Source organism: Camelina sativa, chromosome 9 (assembly GCF_030686135.1).
Source record: "Camelina sativa cultivar CO46 ecotype springtype chromosome 9, ASM3068613v1".
Taxonomy (NCBI): domain Eukaryota; kingdom Viridiplantae; phylum Streptophyta; class Magnoliopsida; order Brassicales; family Brassicaceae; genus Camelina; species Camelina sativa.
In genome coordinates this window covers 21,468,357-21,487,055 of record NC_141888.1, presented here as the reverse complement: position 1 = coordinate 21,487,055, position 18,699 = coordinate 21,468,357, and the positions used below count along the sequence as shown (strand labels likewise).

At 42.9% G+C, this 18,699-nt stretch overlaps 2 protein-coding genes, 1 long non-coding RNA gene and 1 pseudogene across 4 annotated transcripts; 2 read left to right on the top strand and 2 right to left on the bottom strand.

Annotated features, from left to right (window-relative positions):
• The first annotated feature begins 827 nt into the window (after positions 1–827).
• On the top strand, positions 828–1,816 carry LOC147938448 (uncharacterized). The gene is made up of 2 exons (XM_087465642.1): positions 828–1,103; positions 1,178–1,816. Exons 1-2 carry the CDS (start codon positions 828–830, stop codon positions 1,814–1,816), a joined length of 915 nt encoding a protein of 304 aa, XP_087321768.1.
• Positions 1,817–10,208: 8,392 nt separating this feature from the next.
• Positions 10,209–10,935, top strand: LOC147938447 (uncharacterized). Its single transcript, XM_087465641.1, has 2 exons — positions 10,209–10,430; positions 10,522–10,935. The coding sequence occupies exons 1-2, from the start codon at positions 10,209–10,211 to the stop codon at positions 10,933–10,935; spliced, it is 636 nt and encodes a 211-aa protein (XP_087321767.1).
• Positions 10,936–11,561: 626 nt separating this feature from the next.
• On the bottom strand, positions 11,562–13,887 carry LOC104711076 (exocyst complex component EXO70H1 pseudogene; annotated as a pseudogene). Its single transcript, XR_015565772.1, has one exon. The product of XR_015565772.1 is annotated as an exocyst complex component EXO70H1 pseudogene (transcript).
• Positions 13,888–14,372: 485 nt separating this feature from the next.
• Positions 14,373–15,929, bottom strand: LOC147938446 (uncharacterized). The gene is made up of 2 exons (XR_015567363.1): positions 15,642–15,929; positions 14,373–14,665 (listed from the first exon to the last, which is right to left on the bottom strand). It is a non-coding gene; the product is annotated as an uncharacterized LOC147938446 (long non-coding RNA).
• Positions 15,930–18,699: the final 2,770 nt, after the last annotated feature.

The window sequence follows — 18,699 nt, the reverse complement described above, 5'->3', positions numbered from 1 at the left end:
CGGCATTCATCACAGACAGGGGGACCTACTGTTACAAAGTGATGCCGTTCGGATTGAAAAACGCCGGAGCAACCTACCAGCGCTTGGTAAACATGATGTTCGCGGATATGCTCGGCAAAACCATGGAAGGTCTATATAGACGACATGCTGGTCAAGTCTCTGATCGCAGAACAGCACGTCCAACATCTGGCAGAGTGTTTCGACATCTTGGATCAATTCCAGATGAAACTAAACCCGACGAAGTGCACTTTGGAGTAACTTCCGGAGAATTCTTGGGGTACATCGTCACTGAACGGGGAATAGAGGCAAATCCCAAGCAGATCGAAGCCATACTAGGGCTCCCGTCGCCGACCAACAAGCGGAGAAGTACAACGCTTGACTGGCCGGATCGCTGCTCTGAACCGTTTCATCGTGCGTTCAACGGATAAGTGCCTCCCTTCTACCAACTTCTTCGCGGAAATAAGGATTTCCATTGGGACGAGGAATGCGAGATCGCCTTTCGTCAGTTGAAGGAATATTTGACCTGTCACCCAGTATTGGTCAAACCGGAGGACGACGAAACATTGTATCTCTACGTCTCGGTGTCCAGCTCGGCCGTTAGCGGGGGTGCTAGTACGAGACGATCGCGGGGGACCAGAAACCCATTTTCTACACAAGCAAAGCACTAAACGACGCGGGAGTCGCGATACCCCACGCTGGAAAAATTGGCCCTTGCAGTGATCGTCGCAGCACGGAAACTACGACCCTATTTTCAGTCGCACTCTATCGTCGTGTTTACTGATCAACCACTCCGAACCATTCTTCATAGCCCCCTCCAATCCGGACGCATGGCAAAATGGGCAGTCGAACTTAGCGAGTACGACATCGAATACTGTTCTTGCCCAAGCCTGAAGTCACAAGTTCTGGCTGACTTCATCACCGAATTGTCTCCCGAGCTTGACGATCCCACTTCCACGGTGGAGCAATGGACAATGTTTGTCGATGGGTCGTCAACAAATCAAGGACCGGGGTCGGGATCATACTTCGATCTCCACCCGAGAAATTCTCGAGCAAGCGTTAAAGCTCAATTTCAAAGCGTCAACAACGAAACTGAGTACGAGGCCGTTCTCGCAGGACTCCGGCTAGCCCAGGGACTTGAGTTAAACACCTGCAGGTCTTCTGTGACTCCAACTCGTAGTCAGGCCAGTTCAGCGGAGAATCGACGCCAAAAACAAGCGAATGGGGAGCATATCGACAGTTGGTCCGTGCATTATCCGGCGAGTTTACGTCGTTCTCCCTGACGAAGGTCCCACGGAACGAGAACGCATCAGCCGACGCACTCGCAGCTCTGGCAAACCGCTCCGACCCTGAGTTACGGCGTACCATTCCCATCGAATGCATCGAGGCTCCCAGCGTTGACCCGGACAGCCGGATCGCCCTCATCAATGACGACCCAATCCCGATGGAAGTCGACGAGCCAATAGAAGATATGGCAGACGTCGTCGAACCCCCCGAAGATTGGCAAACTGAGATCAAGCTTTACATCTCCGATGGCACCATCCCGGCAGATCGATGGGCAGCTCGACGACTAAAGGCTCGGAGTGCCAGGTACATCCTGTTGGACGGGGAGCTATTTCGCCGGAGTGCTTCGGGAGTGTTCCTTACCTGTGTCACTCGGGACGAGGCCGAACGCATCATGATGGAAGTGCATGAAGGCGAAGGTGGCAACCATTTCTGGCGGACGCGCACTTGCTCTCAAAATCAAAAAGGACGGACACTATTGGCCCACCATGATGGCCGATTGCGAGACTTTTGCGGCCAAATGCGAAGCTTGTGAGCGCCATGGACCCATGCGGCACGTCCCGCGCCGAACTATTAAACACCGTCACTGCTCCGTATCCCTTTATGCGCTGGGCCATGGATGCCATAGGACCTTTGCCGGCATCCAAATCCAAGAAATATGTTCTGGTTCTGACCGATTACTTCACCAAGTGGGTGGAAGCAGAATCTTTCACAAGGATCCAATCCTTAGACGTGACCAATTTCATATGGAAAAACATCATATGTCGCCACGGACTCCATATGAGATCGTCACCGACAACGGTACCCAATTAACTTCGATGATCACCAGACGCTTCTTGACAAAATGGCAAATCCGTCTCAGCACTTCGACTCCTCGATACCCGCAAGGCAACGGTCAAGCTGAAGCCACGAATAAGTCGATCATTGATGGGCTCAAGAAACGGCTCGGTCGAAGGAAAGGAGCATGGGCAGATCACCTGGATGGTGTGCTGTGGTCATACTGCACAACCCCGCGCAGAGCACGGGACAATCCCCTTTCTCCCTCGCATATGGTCTTGAAGCACTCGCCCCAGCTGAAGCAGGGGTTCCCGACACTTCGTCGCACTATGATGGTCGATAATCCTAAAACTTAACGATGAGATGCTGGTCGACCACAACGATCTCGCCGAAGAGTTGCGCGACAAAGCTCTAGTTCGGATGCAACACTACCAAGATGCGGCGGCTCGATATTACAATAAGACTGTTCGTCAGCGGCGCTTCAACGAAGGGTGATCTGGTTTTGCGGGAAGTCTTCGAGAACACCAAGGAAGGTAAACGCCGGCAAACTCGGCACTCGATGGGAAGGTCCATATCTCGTATCTAGAGCAGTTCGCCCGGGAGTTTACGAACTCATAACCATGGCTGGGGAATGTATCAAAAACTCGTGGAACACGGCCCACTTGAAACGCTACTACAGCTAAGTTGTTGTCACGACTCTACTTAGGAGGTTTTCGGGAATCCGAACTCTATTTATCTTTCTTTTTAATATGAACTACGGTTGGCTTGATCCCCAATTCGGGGTACGTAGACAATTCCTTATCTTTTAAAGACCAAGCGAATGCGGCTAATATATTAATAAAGTTTTTTCCGGTTTAAAAACTTCCTCTACTCAACTCGGCGACAAGCCGACGTGCAAAACAAAATATCCAAAGGTTACATGCATTCAAATTTCTTTTACACGGTTTGGATAATTCCAAACAAGTTAAAAGCTTCAATAACTAAGTCAAATTCCCATTACATGCTTTGGATGTTTCTAATAATAAAAAACAAAAAAGAGAAAAGAGACGCAAAGGGAAAAGGTCCCTTCGACGACTCGGGGTCCTAGATGAGAAAAGAAAAAGACCGCCCGAACTCAGAGTTCGGAACGGTCGAGCTCCCACACTCAGCGTCTAGGTTGATCCTGCAGACGAAAGTGGAGGCCGCGGACCCGATAGATCGTCTGCCAATGGTTCCTCCACCGCTACCTTGTCCATTTCGGCGCGCCAGAACTGACGCCTTCCCCTCAGGGCTTCCAATCTCTCCTTGGGACTTCGACACCTTTTGACGCCAAAGTCTTCTAAGAAAGCACACGGGCCTTCAACCAAGTGCCTCTCGCGGAAAATCGGGCCGGCTGACTCCAGGAAGGTGGCATACCGCCTTAACCTTTCTACGAAAGCTCGGTAGGCCCAGATATCCACGTTACACGGGTGCGCAGTATCTTCGAGAGGCTGACAATCGGCCTCCAAGAGGACGGGCACCCCCATACCTTCCAGCAGTTCTAGGCACGCCGTTCGCGCGGCAAACAGCCCGGTCATACGCCACCTCTCCAAGTAGAAACCATTGGAGATTAGTTCGTTCAGGACCCGAATGGTCCCATCCAAACGATTAAAGCCGACAGATCTCAGCCAATCTTCGGCGTCTTGCCATAAGATGAGCCCCCAGCCTATAGCGGCGAGCTCGATATCTTCGAAGTTCCTGACACACAGGACTCCCTTCTGCACCCGTCATGTCAACGTACGGGACAGGAGCGCAAACTTGGAACGTCTCCGCGCTCTCGTGGGCGGAGGAGTTCTCTGAAGCTTCAGTTCGTCTCGAACTGCTTGCCGAAGCGGCAAGCCTCTCCCGAGCTTGTCTTAGCCACGCTGATCGAGTAGTCACCATCTCTTTTCTCTCAGTGATTCTCGCAAATATAGAAGTGGTTAGAATGATCTCCCCAACCCTCAATCCTATTTATACAGGATTATGGGAAGTAACCGCCGCTAAACCCACCAATCAAAGTGAAGCGTGATTTTCGCGTTTTCCCGAGAGGAATTCTCAAAGACCGCGCGACGCATTTAATGGGGGGTGTTCATTATTTCCAAAAAGAAAAGGGAAATTTTCCTAATTTACAAAAAAAACAAAAAAAAAAAAAAAAAAAAAAAAAAAAAAAAATACACTCATAGGTATACCTTAGCCCGAACCGGACTAAGTATCTATTAGCTCGTACAAAGTTCACCCCTCGTTGACACCCTCGCCAGGTGATCAGCTCGCATAAAGACCCACTATTTTCAGGATAAGCCGAACCCAGAGTCGCCCCTGACCTTCCTACGTAGGGATAAGCCGGACCCAGAGTTTTTATTCCGCACCCGCTTTTTGTTTTTGGGGTAAGCCGAACCCAGAGTATTTATTTCGCACCCAAACTTTAGTTCGGACGGAACGGTTAGCCGAACCCAGAGGATATTTTCGCAGTCCGGCATCCGAGCTAAAGCAAAGGAGATAAGCCGAGCCTAGTATCTCGCTCTCCGATTAAACACACTTTATTAACACTTCGTCCCGAATTGATGTTTTCTACCATCAATTAATAAAAAATTGTCTGTTGTAAGCCGGGAGACGTCTCGCCTCTGACACATTTTTCAGATAGTAAAACAATGATTAAAGCAAATCTCTTATTATAAAATTTTATTCCAAGCGAAATTCAAGCTCGTCTGTTACATTGCAGCTAGGTATTATTAAATGATTAAATAAAACATCTTAATTCCGAACTGGTGCGCCGTTCGCAGCGATCTCACGAGATGCTCGACTTGAGTCGTTTCGGCATTGGCCATAGCAATTGCAACCCAGTCTTTTCCCAATCCTTCCGAACGAGTCTCCAACGCTCTGGCTTTTTGTTCAGACTCGTCAAGCAGATCCGTAGTCCTCTTCCTTTTCGCCTTGAGCAAAACAATTTCGGATTCCAGAGTCCTCAAGCGTCTATCGATTCTACCTCTCTTCATATGAAAGTACTGAAGATCTTGAGTCAGTTCTTTGTGTGAACCCTCGATCTGCATACGCAAAATCAACAAACGGGTTAGTACGAGGAAGACAAGTTTCGATCGCTTACAAGGAAAGGAAAAAGGAAAAGAGGGTAACGGTTAACTGAAGGAAAAAGGCGTCCGCCTCGGCAGTTCGGCATCGGTTGCGCGCCGGTTAATGTAAAACGGTTTAACTTTGCCCGGAATGAAGTCGCCAATTAAGGCGGGATCCATGTGCACTGGCTTCCGATCTGATTCACTTCGGCATTCATTGCAGTATGCAACAAGACATGGCGGCAAATCAGCTATCTTGCCAAACCCATTCTTAATCCAATCCTTTGGGTGAGATTCCAGCATCTCAAGTTTAAGTAGCAGATCTCGCTGTGATTGTTCTGATGCGGCAAGACGATTGGAATATTCCGCATGGCGATCCTCCACCTCATGAAGAAAATCGATCAGCTCGCGTCTCTCTTCTGGTCTACGCGGGACATCAACATCCAGGGCGCTCTGATGTTCTGGAAGTAAGCCATCCCTCTTTCGATAGCTTCGGCATTCGAGAACGTTGGCACATCGTTGCCAACCAACAGGGATTCGACGCTGCTAATCGAGCTCGACATTGTCTTTGGTTGAAAAGCTTTTTTTGGATGTTTAATCCGCAGGCAGCATTGGTTAGATTTATACACGTTCTCGGGAGGTAAACTACTTAGGAAAATTGGGAACTTTCCATGCCGAATTGGAAAGTTTGCATCTTTCTCGAAATTGTCAATTTTCTTTTTCAACAAAAAGGAAACAATCTTGACAAATAAGTTCCAAAAGAAGAGTGGGCCGAACGAGTCGGCAATGTTCTACAAGGGTATTCAAACCCATACTAAATAAAATCTGAAGCGAAAGCAAAGCAAAGAAAAACATAATTTTAAACGTTCACGTCACCGGATAGATCCGCTTGAAAACTCCCGGCGTTTGAGCCGAAGGGATGCTCAACGGATTCTGGAACCGTCGTTTCATCGGTCGCTAGGGGAGGAAATCCATAACCGAGCTGGTCCGGGGACATGGTAAGGTCATTTTCATTCAGCTCAAGGACATTGATCGCAGTGACAGTCTCCTCGGCTTTGGCCTTTTTCTCGTCGATCTCCCTTATTCGCTCCTCAGGAATGACGGCCCCATTCTCAATCAGATATCATACAGCTCCCTGTACTCCGGTGGCTTGGTTCAGCAGGTCTTCTAGAGGGCGAACCTTTCGCCTGCCTCAACTAGATAGGCCTTGACCTTGTCTAATCAGTTTTGCGCTTTCTTCGCTGTCCGCTCCACCTTATCCAACGATCTTTCCGAAGTCTCTTAACTTTGAATTTGAGCTGAACTTTCAGCCCTTCGCATGCCTCTTGCAGGTCGGCTTTCTCTTCCTCCAGAGTAAGCGCTCGGGGAGTTCAGTTCATTAACCTTCAGATCGGTATTGACAATGATGCCATCTTTTTCTGCAATAAGCGCCTCGAGTTCCTTGATCCTCTCATCCTTCGCCCTGCTAGCGGCTTCGGATCTCTTTTGCGCACTCTTTCACCTTTTCGAGTTCGAGATCGGACCCCTTCTGGTTTTGACCCGCCTATCGTATTTTTGAACCAGCGTATTCATCTTGGCGGCAGTCTGCGGATCCAACGAATATGCGTCAGTCTGAAGCGTAATTGGACAAATGAAACTTTAATAAGAGTTGATAGTAAGACGAACCATTAAGTGCGATTCAGCGACGTCAAGGAATGCTTGCTTGAATTCCAGTTCGTCAGCTGACGGAAGAATTCGGTTGGAAATCTTCAGAGCCCGGAAAAGTTCGCCTGAAGCCTCGCGATTGGTTACCAAGGATAATTGCCGAAGTAATTATAGGCGAAGTGATTCGTCTTGTCATCTTTTCTTTCAAGGCGAAATCGATCGGCGGACTCCAGTCCGGCTTCATCGGCCGAACGTTTGCGGCTCGGTAACGGGCATGCGCATCGGTGGCTGGCTCGACATTGATTTGTTTGTCTTTGTTCGTTTTCCTTTTCCTCCTTCTAGATCCAGCTTCAAGCTGGGGAATGTCTTGTTCTTGGTTCGGTGGATCGGCGTTCTCTAACGCCAAAGGAAGGTTTTCTTCCTCTGCAACATTTGATGGCTCGATATCTTCTCCGGGAGCCTGAGTAGGGTCGGGTGACGGTCTAATCTGGGGTAGGATCTACTTCGGTTAAACCCTGGATGGACCGATCTTGGCCTCAATGGCAGCTTGAGTTTCTCGGCGAACGATCTGAACATCTTTTGATTCCATGACACGGCATCCGGCAGTGTCGTCCTAGCGAACTGGCGAAACTTGGAAAACTCGTTCTAGCTTTGCCCATTGCTGTTTCTACACGGATACGGGTAATTAAGTCCCACCGACGATTGTTCCCGGTTAACAAAGCGTCTCTAACAAGAATATAGTTCGGAGCTAGGCGCGTTGCACAGAACGGACGATCTGGATAGCAGAGACACGAAAAAGTTAAAACTGGTCAGCAGTGCCGAAGTCAATTAAAATAATAGAAATGTAAATCTACCAGGATTTTCATTCCACACTCTCCGGTAAAAACCCAACGGGTTAGCAAAATGAATACTGGTCGACGCGGACGAAGAAGTATTGATTCAAATACTTCTTGAATTTATTCACTCGTTTGCCGACGAGGGAAATTATGAGCCGGTCTCATGTTCACTTCCCAGCGATTCGGACTCTTCGAGAGCTTGAAATTTGATAGCTGTTCGAAAGCTTGAACTTTAAGCTCGACTACGACTTCGGCTGCCACGGTCAAGGCAGCCATGAAGTTACAAATAGCTCCGGGTACGAACTGCGAGATCGCTATCATCCGTCTTTGAGCATAAATTGAAATCAACTCCGGGATTGGGAATAGGAGGCGACACTCGGTAAAGTAACCCTCATACAAGCATACATACCCTTCCGGGGGGCTCCAGGGCGTTGGTCGTCTCGTGGAATCAGAATTGTGACGTTGCTATTGAACAAGCCACACGAATTTAGCATTTCGTTCACAGTTGTGGTCGAACTCACACTCTTTTCGCCTCCAATCCGTCCTGCGTGGTCAAACAAAGGGTCGATATCCTCGATCAAAAATCCTAAAGGTACGAACCGATCTTCTTCCTCGTGACGAACTGATGACGGCAAGGTTGGGCCCACCTGCGAAGAAGAGGCTCCTGCTGTACAGCGGACCAAATTTCGCGGGACTTCGGAGGCCGATCTACTTGATTCCCCGATCTGCGCGGAGCGATCAGGGTTGAGCGTTCTTTGTCGGGAAGTACGACGAATTAATTGTTCGCTTTCTGGCGAAGAGGCAGGTTCCGAGGTGCTCGCCATATCTTGAGTTCAGAGAGTGTGGAAGAAAAATAACGAAATAAAACGGAAGAGAGATCGGAGCATATTACATGTTGCTGTTGGCGAAAAATAAGAAATGAGGAGAGTAGAAGCGTATTTATAGAGCCGAATGGGCGGCAACCCTACGAAAAAGTAATGATGACCTACGCGACTCTTCGAATTCCGAGCTAGCGGATGTGACGGAAACGACACGTGTCGCCTAGACAGAATGTGGTGAGATGATTCGGGGATCTGAGTAAAATCAATTAAAACTTTATGGATTAGATCGGATATTTTCTTTCCATAGTTCAAAATATTCGAATTAAATCTCGAATATACTGAACTGGGGGGGGACTAATTGTTGGTGCGGGATTAGCACCCCCATCATACCGAGCTAAACCAGAAATGTTAATTGGATTATCCAACCAGGAATCCGGTTAAGGGATCGATTAGGTTTTTCGGAAATCAGTTCGGATAAAGAATAGTCTTGGAGAAGAAGGAACCGACATCCACTTCGGTGCGGCGGCCGACTCAAGCAATAGGGCAGTTTCCATATTTCACTTCGTCTGTTAAGGAAAGTTAATATATTATGAGATCTCTGAACATGTATAAATAAGGGAGACTTCTCCATTGTAAATCATTCAGAATCTAATACAATAACCGAGTTCTCTTTTTGCTCTTTACAACAAACCCTAGTTCTTTCGAGCTCTTCTTCTTTACTCCTAATTTCAAGGCTTAGATCTATTTTCTAGAGAGATAGCTCTATTGAATTTGTTTCCCTCCATAAACAAATTCATTGTAGAAACCTAGTTTCTACATCTATGGCAAGGATGCTCCCTGTCGCCTTATTTATTCGTCATTAATATGGATGTGCTATCTAAGAAGCTGGATACCGCTGCTGGTTCACGCCACATTGGGTACCATCCTCGCTGTAAAAACATTGGTTTAACCCATCTTAGCTTTGCCAATGATCTCCTGATCTTTTCGGATGGTAAGGTGCAGTGAATAGACGGTATTGTGCAAGTTTTTGATGATTTTGCGAGGTGGTCAGGGCTAAGAATAAGCATGGAAAAAACGACGATTTATTTAGCTGGGGTTACAGATGTTGTTCATCAAGAGATTGCTGCTTGATTCTCATTTTCTGTGGGTGCTCTGCCGGTTAGATATCTCGGCCTTCCTCTTGTCACTAAACGTCTCCTACGCTGATTATCTCCCTCTGATTGAGCATGTTAAAAAGAAAATTTGCTCTTGGCAAGCCCGTTTTCTGTCCTATGCTGGCCGGCTCAATTTAATTACTTCGGTGTTATGGAGTGTTTGCAACTTTTGGATGGTTGTGTATCGTCTCTCGAGGGAATGTATACGATCGGTGGAGAAGCTCTGTTCCGCTTATTTGTGGTCTGGTGCGGATCTTAACACTAATAAAGCAAAAGTAGCTTGGGTGGATGTTTGTAAGCCAAGGTTTGAGGGAGGATTAGGCCTGTGTTCTCTCAAAGAAGCCAATGATGTGTGTTGTTTGAAACTCATCTGGCGTATTATATCGTGTGCTGATTCGTTGTGGGTTAAATGGGTAAAGCAATCGCTGCTTAAAAAATGCTTCTATTTGGTCAGTTGATGTCACGCAGTTAGGATCCTGGATGTGGAGGAAGATCTTAAAATATAGGGATGTTGCAAAACTTCTCTAAAAAAATACTGTCAAGGATGGTAGGGGGACATCATTTTGGTTTGATCATTGGTCACGCCTGGGACGACTAGTGGAGTTTGCAGAGGAGAGAGGCCCAATTGACATGGGCATTGGTCGCACTGCCACGGTAGCTGAGGCTTGGGACCGACGACGGCGTTGCCACCTTGCGGCACACTTCAATGAAATGGAGGATGAATTAGCCACACAATGGTCCACCCGTAAGCCTGAAGCAGATTTGGTCCTTTGGAAGGAGAAAAATGATGTGTTTCGCTCACAGTTTTCCACTCGAGATACTTGGAATAATATTCGAACGCATTCAGTCGCTGTAGGCTGGTGTAACGGGGTGTGGTTCCCTCATGCTACCCCCAAATATTCTTTTTGTGTTTGGTTGGCGGTTCAAAACAAACTTTCGACAGGGGATAGGCTGTTACAGTGGAACAGGGGAGCTGATGCTACTTGTGTCTTTTGTCACAATGCGATTGAGACAAGGAATCACCTCTCCTTTTCTTGTGTTTTCACTGCTGGTATTTGGGAAGACCTCGCTTCCCCTATCTATACCACTTGGTTTTCTACTGATTGGCAATCTGTCCTCGACTGTGCTTCAAATCATTGGCTGGACCGAATGGTGGGTTTTCTTGTGCGCTACATACACACTTTGGCGGGAGCGGAATGATCGTCGTCACGGCACTACTCCCATCTCCCAAGCTCAGCTTATGCACCGGATTGACCACCTTGTCCGCAATCAGCTCCTTGCCATCCAGCTCGGTGGTGACACGAGATATACGACCGGTCTGGAGATCTGGCTGGCTTCACGATTTGATCCTCACTGAATAACCATTTCTCTGTTTTGTCACAGTTTTAAGTTAACCGTTGCACTTGTTGTACAAACGATATACTCTTTTGAAATCTAATTTAACATTTGTTTACAAAAAAAAAAGTTGAATTGGTTAACAAACGTAAAAAGAAAACTATACATCATAATGGAAAAAAGTTTGAAGGAAAGGAAACTTGGAAACATAAGCTTATTGGACAGCTTAACAATCTATGTCGAAGTTTATACATCAAATTTAAGTAGCTGCTTTGATTACTGACAAATAGAAAACAACTTCAAAGACAATGTAATTAAATGCAAAGAAACATAATGAAAAATCTCAAACATAACTTGAACGTTTGGCCGTTTGGCAAATATATGCATCATTTCATACACTGATTTTTTTGGCCATTGAACAATGATATGAATTGCCCTGTGTTCTCTGCTCCAAACTAAAACTGCCAAAAGTCATCATCAAAAGCACGCACTACACTAGAGATCACAGAGTGAGAATCAAATTACGCAATGAAAAGGTATGTGTTAAAAGATTTAATCATATGAATATGATTTTATATTTTTTGGTAAAATTTCACAAGTTGTTTCACAAGTCATGATTATACTGTATGCATCCCCACAAATCTTGGATGTCATATCCAAACTCGAATATTTTATTGGTAGAAAAGCGAATAAAATCAACTTTACATTATTTGCAAGAAAAAAAAGTGGATAAAAAACCACAACTTTATGATTAGGCACAGCTGAGCTAATCACGTAGGGTAAAAACCTAAAAATAGTAAATCAATCACTCCACTACAACAACAAACCTCATGCAAAAATAAAGATTTCTAAAATGAAATAAAAAGATAACAATCTACAAAAGTAATTATCACAAGATCAAAAGTTCTCCAAACGGCTGTTCATCATTTTGATGAAACACTCACTGAGTCCTTGGTCACAAAGTAAAGATCCGAGAGATAATTTCCCAAATCATCAGGGGTATATCTGACAATTAACTCACTAAACATCTCTTTGTCCTTAAACAAACCAACCCGGTTATAGAGCTCAGCGTAAACCGGAATAATCTTCCGAGACAACCCGATTTTAATCTTATCCCTGAGTTTCGAATCCGGTACAACCCACGAAATTTGTCTCCGGTACGCCAATTCAGACTCAATGTTAAAACTCACTAAATGACCACTTGCTTCCTCCGATGACATCTCCGCCGTCGGATCCTCCGGGAGTGACGTCAACACTTTCCCCCACGCAAGCTTCTCAAACTTTACAATAAACTGTTTTACCTTAGCCTCATGACTCGCCACCCACTCAACACCGAGGAGAAGCTTCAGTTTCGAAGCTCGAACCTTAACGACAATGTAGTTGAGGTTGTTAACGAGGAAGAGATAAGACAAAGCAATATCCTTAAACGGCTGAGCCTTGCCGTCTAATTTACATAGAGTAAGAAGAATCACCCAAGCCATGCGTACGGAGACCGGAGAAGAGTACAGATCCTCCGGTTTAGCTTCATAACCTCTGCCGCAAGGAAACAGAGTTTTAGGCAACGGAGATGATACACTAATCTTCCAGTCCTCGAAGATCACAGCTATGGAGTCACTGTAATCAGCTAGGAAAGTGAGATAATTCATAACGTAGCGTGTAAGCGGGTGTATCCCACCCCCGTTTACTGGTTTCTTGGATGATTCTTTCTCAATCGCCGTTTCGAAGTCTGACATCATTGATCTAACGGCTTCGCTGAGCTTCGCGAGGGATCCAGCGACCTGAGATTTGATGACGGAGTTTGAATCGAAGGTAAAGATCGATTCGATGTCTGAAGATAGATTGGTTAGGGTTTCGTACATATCAAGAATGCGAAACATTTTCTCAGAGGTTAGTTTCTTGAATTTTCCTACATTTTCAGGGAAACCAAACAAGGTAAAAGCACCTTCTTGAGTGATCTCAGTGAAAGAGGACTCCGAGATGGAGGAGTTAGAGAAAACGTGTTCAGCAAGAATCTTTTCCCCGTAAAACAGAGACCGAACCGCTAACGTTACTCCCCGGAGCCATGGCTTGATCTTTGTTTCAAGAACCTTCCAGTTCAGTTTTTGTATCTGACGTAGAGTCAACCTCTCCACTCCCAAACTGTGTAGCGTCGCATCCACAATAGATTTACGTACGGATTTGTAAACCCTAACGCATTCCTTGACGTGTCCTGTTGAAATCATACACTCAGCGATAATTTTTAGATCATCCATCGCGTTAGGGTCTCCTCCGGAGAATCTATGCTCGTCGGCGAAGTAACCTTCGTTGGTGCCATTGGAATCAGAAATAGTACTCGGAGTAGAAACGCTGAACCTTGATGAGTTCCATGAACGAATAGAGACGCATTCAGGATCTAGATACTCTCTATTCTCCTTTAACACGCGGCAGAACTCTGATTCTAGAAGCTTCATCGCCGTCTTCATCACGTTTTGTCCACGGCTAAGGTTTATTGACTCCGGTGTAACGGAAACTAGACAGTTCATTGAGTTATACAAGTTCTTTACGGCTCGTACGAACTGCTCTGCTTCTTGGTGGCTACTTGAGGAGAAGAGAAACTGATCAATAGACTCTGGCGAAGTCCATTTGGTTATTAGAGACTGGACTTCGAACTCGTACTCCTCCATTACTGAGTCTACGAGTGTGTGGTGAGGCTTTGGTTTCGCCGGTGGAGGAGGAGACGATGATCGGAATAAATGTTTTCCCATTTCTCTTTCCTAATTAGTGAAGACACTTTTGATTTAACCGAAGAAGATAAGGTGAGAAGACGGTTACAAAAGATGTAAAGACAATATCAGGATATCATATAAAATGAAATGTATATGTTACTCTATACAAGTGGAATGACGGGTTCCTTCATTATTGGGTAAAATGAGGCATATCAGAAAGACAGAAACAAAAGCTCCTTGAATCCTTTTTTAGTAGTGGAGTGTGACCAAGTACAACTAGTTTTTATATTTCTTTAACGTCAACTATTGTATTACGGTATTTCTAAATATTACAAACATTGATATTACAAATTCGCACGTGTAAAGTGTTTATAGTTAGCTGTTTTATTCTTTCTTTTTCATTTATATATTTAAAAAATTAGGGTGATTCGAACATTGCACTTAAAGTACTTAACAAATCACGGACCACACTTGTAAAAGTGAAGTCGTTCACAAGGTTGTTGTCGTGTAGGCAAGTCAAGGGACCGCTAAGTATATAGCAAGTTGACAACGGCATCATTTTTAACCAATACTCTTTAAAAAGACAGTCATCCATGTTTTCACTTTCAACATGTATTACAATGTAAGATGAGACAATTTAGAATTTAAAAGGTTTATTTTTCAGTTAGTTAACACCATTTTAATGTTACCAAGTAGATTCTTTGTGTGTATATATCGTTGGTTCTGTACATTTTTAACAAAAACAACTCGTATATTTTTGTTGTAAGCTCAGTACTTTTGATCTTGGATTGTGGTCATTAGAAACTCGTAATTTCTTTGTTCTTACAATTGGAGTAATTCCACGAAAGGATATATCAAATCTTGTGTTTTGATCAAGTCAAAAACTGTAACTAAAAAAGATTTTCGAAAGAAAACACCTTGAGAATATTATAATTAACCACAATGGTCCCGAACAGGAGGCAGGAGCTGGTGGATTGAGTGGGCGGACTTACCCCTCCGATCTATGAAAATTGGAAATCTTCAACTAATAAAACTCCTGTTTCATCACTTTCAAGTTTCACCAAATAAAGAAACAAGTTAAGTATCTCGTTTATTTAATTTATATGACCCATCGAATCCCTCCTCCAACAATTTAAAATTATTCAAAAAAAAAAAATTATATGACCCGACGATTCATTTTACATCATCAAATAATATATACTACATTAAACTGATCGTAAATAGTAGTCTTTCTACACTTAATTATTTGAATATAAATGTAGAAATTAAAGTCATTTTAATAGTGTAAGGTTAAAGAAAACCCTATTATCAATCCTATAATGTGTATTTACCCTATTATCAATCCTATAATGTGTATTTACTATCTATGTATTTAATTATACATTTTTTTATTTTAATTAATTAATATTAAGTTTTGATTTTTGGAAACAAGATTTCCTATCCTAATAAAATTTCTAAAACAATCGGAACCACTCCCTTTAAAATTAAGTATTAAGTTTATAATTAATTAAATTAATATTAAGTTTCTAATTTTACAAAACAATATTTTCTCCATACAAACATTTCTTAAAAATAGGCCTAATCAATAAACAACAATGTTTTTAAAACCAAACAGGAAGGTGAACCGGAAGTCTTTCGGGTTGATGGGTCAATTAGTCGGACCGGTTGAACCACGGATCAATTGGTTTGTTGGTTTGTTTATATTTTATGAATATAACATCTACTTTTCTATAAATATATGAACAAAACATATATTAACATTCCTATTCTATACAACTAACAAAATACTTTCTAATTTTTATACTAACTAATATATCTATATTTGTAGGATTGCACATTTAAAAAAAATACAAATTAAACATTAGTTATATATATAGTTAATCTATAAAACAAATTACGTTTTTTTTTATTAAAAAATAGTCCGCGGTGTATCGCGGGTGAATATCTAGTATTGTAACATAAACAATTCTATAATTTGTATTTTGTATATATTAATCGACAATTTTACGGTGTTGTATTGTACCTATATACGAGATTATCATCCGATTATGTCGGACATTTGTACGACGGCTCTCGATTGATCAGACGTCGTTTTGTTACTGGTCAAAGGGACGTTGTAACCTAACGAAAGGCTAGCACTGGTACAATTGGAGTCAGTTTCCAATGGGGTGCTGGCAGATGACGGAACAGGATCGAAGTCGATTAGGTAACGGCCGGAAGTAACGGAAGTGAGGAACAGAGTTAATAAGAGAAGTGAGAGTGGTTGCAAAATCCTTTTGAAAGAAGTCATTTCTATATCTGATTTGAGATAGGAGAGTGATTAAAATGCATGAGCCATGTAATATACAGACACGGGTGTTATGGATTAGGAACGATATATGTGTCTGGTTAGAATTTATGTAGTTGTTGAGAAATTTTGGTGAGGGGAGTGGATCAAAAGTGTGTATACTCGATACAATATTCTAAATTCTAAAATATAATAAATATACAAAAGACAGATGATAGACATATATACATTTTGAAAAAAAAATTTAAAGATAGACATACACATTTTAGTCTTCTCTTTTCCCCCGGTTCTATAACATTAATTTTAGGCCTGGGTAAATAAACCGAACCCGAAGACCCGAACCTGTACTCGATCCAAAAAACCCGAACTCGACCCAAACCGATTCTGTATAAATAACCAATCGGTTTTCGTTTCCAAATAACCACGGGTATCGAGTATTACTTGAACCAAACCCGAGGAACCGACGATACCTGTTTATACCCGAGGATAATTATACAGCATATTCACCTTATCCCTATCGCATCGCATATGATTTGATTTCATAAAACCGTTTGCCTTATTCTCCCTCTCCGAATCCTTGTGAATCTTCCTAAAAAATCATAACCATGTCAAACTTGCCTGATTTTGTCCGATTTCAAGAATCTTTTGGTTTTATAAACCAAAACCCATCCCCAAAACCTAAGTCCGTTGTTAGCTTCATCGTTGGGTTCTCTGATCATAGGGAGCTAGAAGTCGATCAGGCAAGCTTAATTGTAAGCTTCATTCTCTTTTTTTTTTTTTTTAATTATTGATTTGTTTATGTCTGAAACTCTGTTGATTAATTGATACTATTTTTGTACTTGGTTTTTTTTGGTCGAATTTGTATTTGTTTGATTCACATTGAATTTGATTTTTTGGGTCAAATTCTCTTCTTTGTTTTGTTCATAGCTGTTAATTTAGAACTTTAGATGCATAACTTAATTGTTTGCTTTTTCAAATGCTATGTAAATGAGTAGTATCGTGAGTAGCAGAGCTGTTATTCATATAAAGCTTATATTGTGAGTAGTAAAATCGAATCTGAATGGGAATGCTTGCTAGTGTTATAGTTCTTAGCTAGAGAGATAAATCGAATCTGAAGTGGAGTGTCGATTTTTTAATTAACAGGGAATGGGAATGCTTGCTAGTGTTATAGTTCTTAGCTAGAGAGATAAATCGAATCTGAAGTTTCAGACTTTTGTTGCTGCTGCTACTACTACTCTGATCTTGTGTGAATTTCAAGTGTGATTCTTATGCATTGTTTATTAGATCAAACGGTTTGATTTGTCGACTTTGATGTCTCTAAATATAATTTTTTTTTTTTTTTTGCTTTGAATGTAATGTTGTGTGATGTTGTTGCAGAGCTGTTATTCATACATGTTTAAATGATTTAATCTGATTATCTTTCAACTGCAGTAGATGGATTCTTTGAACAACCACAACGCCAATGATGAGAACACACAAGGACAAGGAGATAGGTGTAAGACTCCTCCGCCGATTGATAAAAGTAAAGGGGAGAGGAAAGAAGCTCCACGAGGTGATGATGATGGTGGTAAACCTAAGAAGGTACCTGTTCAATGGTCTGAAGTCTGGAACCATTTCACAAGACAAGAGAAGAATCCGAATCTGGGTAATTGTCACTATTGCAAGAAGTCCCTTGTATGTCCAACTAATCAAGGGACTTCAAACTTGAAGAAGCATTTGGATACATGTAAACCGTACAAGGCATGGAAAGGGCGTCAGACACAAGCTGTTATTAGTAATGATGGAAAGCTGCAAGATGGAAGAATAACAGAGAGTGTCTTCCGAGAGGCTTAAAATGAAATGCTTGTTTTGGCAGAATTGCCACTTGCGTTTATTGAGTGTCTGGCATGGAAACACTTCTGCAACAAGTGTAATTTATTCAAGCCTCATTTAAGAAGAACAGCTAATAGAGATATAATTCAGATGTATCTGGCCAGGAAAGCATCTTTGAAGGCTTGGCTATCTTCTCAGCAGCATAGAGTGTCTCTTACTACTGACATATGGACTGCTAATGTTACACGAGCTAGTTACATGGTGATGACTGTGCATTTTGTGGATGCAGAATGGTGCTTAAGGAAATTGATTCTTGGATTTAAGTATATCACGGATCACAAGAGCAACACAATATCAAAGGTTTTACTTGAATGTCTTGCTGATTGGGGCATAGAGAAGTTATTCACCATCACAGTCGACAATGCAACTGCCAACAGTACTGGATTGAAGAAGTTTGTTGAAGAATTTAAGTTATTGAGGCATGATTCTTTAGTGTTAGATGGGACTTACTTGCACATGAGGTGTTGTGCTCATATCATCAACTTGATTGTTAGGGATGGTTTGTCTGAAGTGGGTGATAATATGGCAGCTGTTCGCAATGGAGTGCAGTATGTTCGGTCTTCAGGTCTAAGATGTGACTCATTTGAGCAAAAGGTTGTTTCAGGGAAGATGACTAGGGGGAGTTTGCCAATGGATATGAAGACAAGGTGGAATTCTACATACTTGATGTTGACTATGCTTTCCAGAAGATGGAGGATGAAGAAAAGTTATATAATGACTACTTCATGGAACTTGATAATGGGGTGAAACGGAAAGGACCACCTTCTTACACGGTTTGGAGGGCAATAGAGAGGTTAGTGAAGTTTCTTGGCTTGTTCTACACTGCTACTTTGGTTGTCTCAGCTTCGACTAAGACTTGTTCGTACAAGTGTTATGGTGAAATTGTCACTATAGAGAAGAATCTCACGACTTTGAGCAATAG

Bases quoted from the DNA above. Each gene is read 5' to 3' on its own strand.
- LOC147938447 (XM_087465641.1), top strand. From the start codon at position 10,209: ATGGGCATTGGTCGCACTGCCACGGTAGCTGAGGCTTGGGACCGACGA. The intron at 10,431-10,521 runs GTAGGCTGGTGT...AACTTTCGACAG, and splicing joins TTCGAACGCATTCAGTCGCT to GGGATAGGCTGTTACAGTGG.
- LOC147938448 (XM_087465642.1), top strand. From the start codon at position 828: ATGGCAAAATGGGCAGTCGAACTTAGCGAGTACGACATCGAATACTGT. The intron at 1,104-1,177 runs GTTCTCGCAGGA...TCCAACTCGTAG, and splicing joins ACGAAACTGAGTACGAGGCC to TCAGGCCAGTTCAGCGGAGA.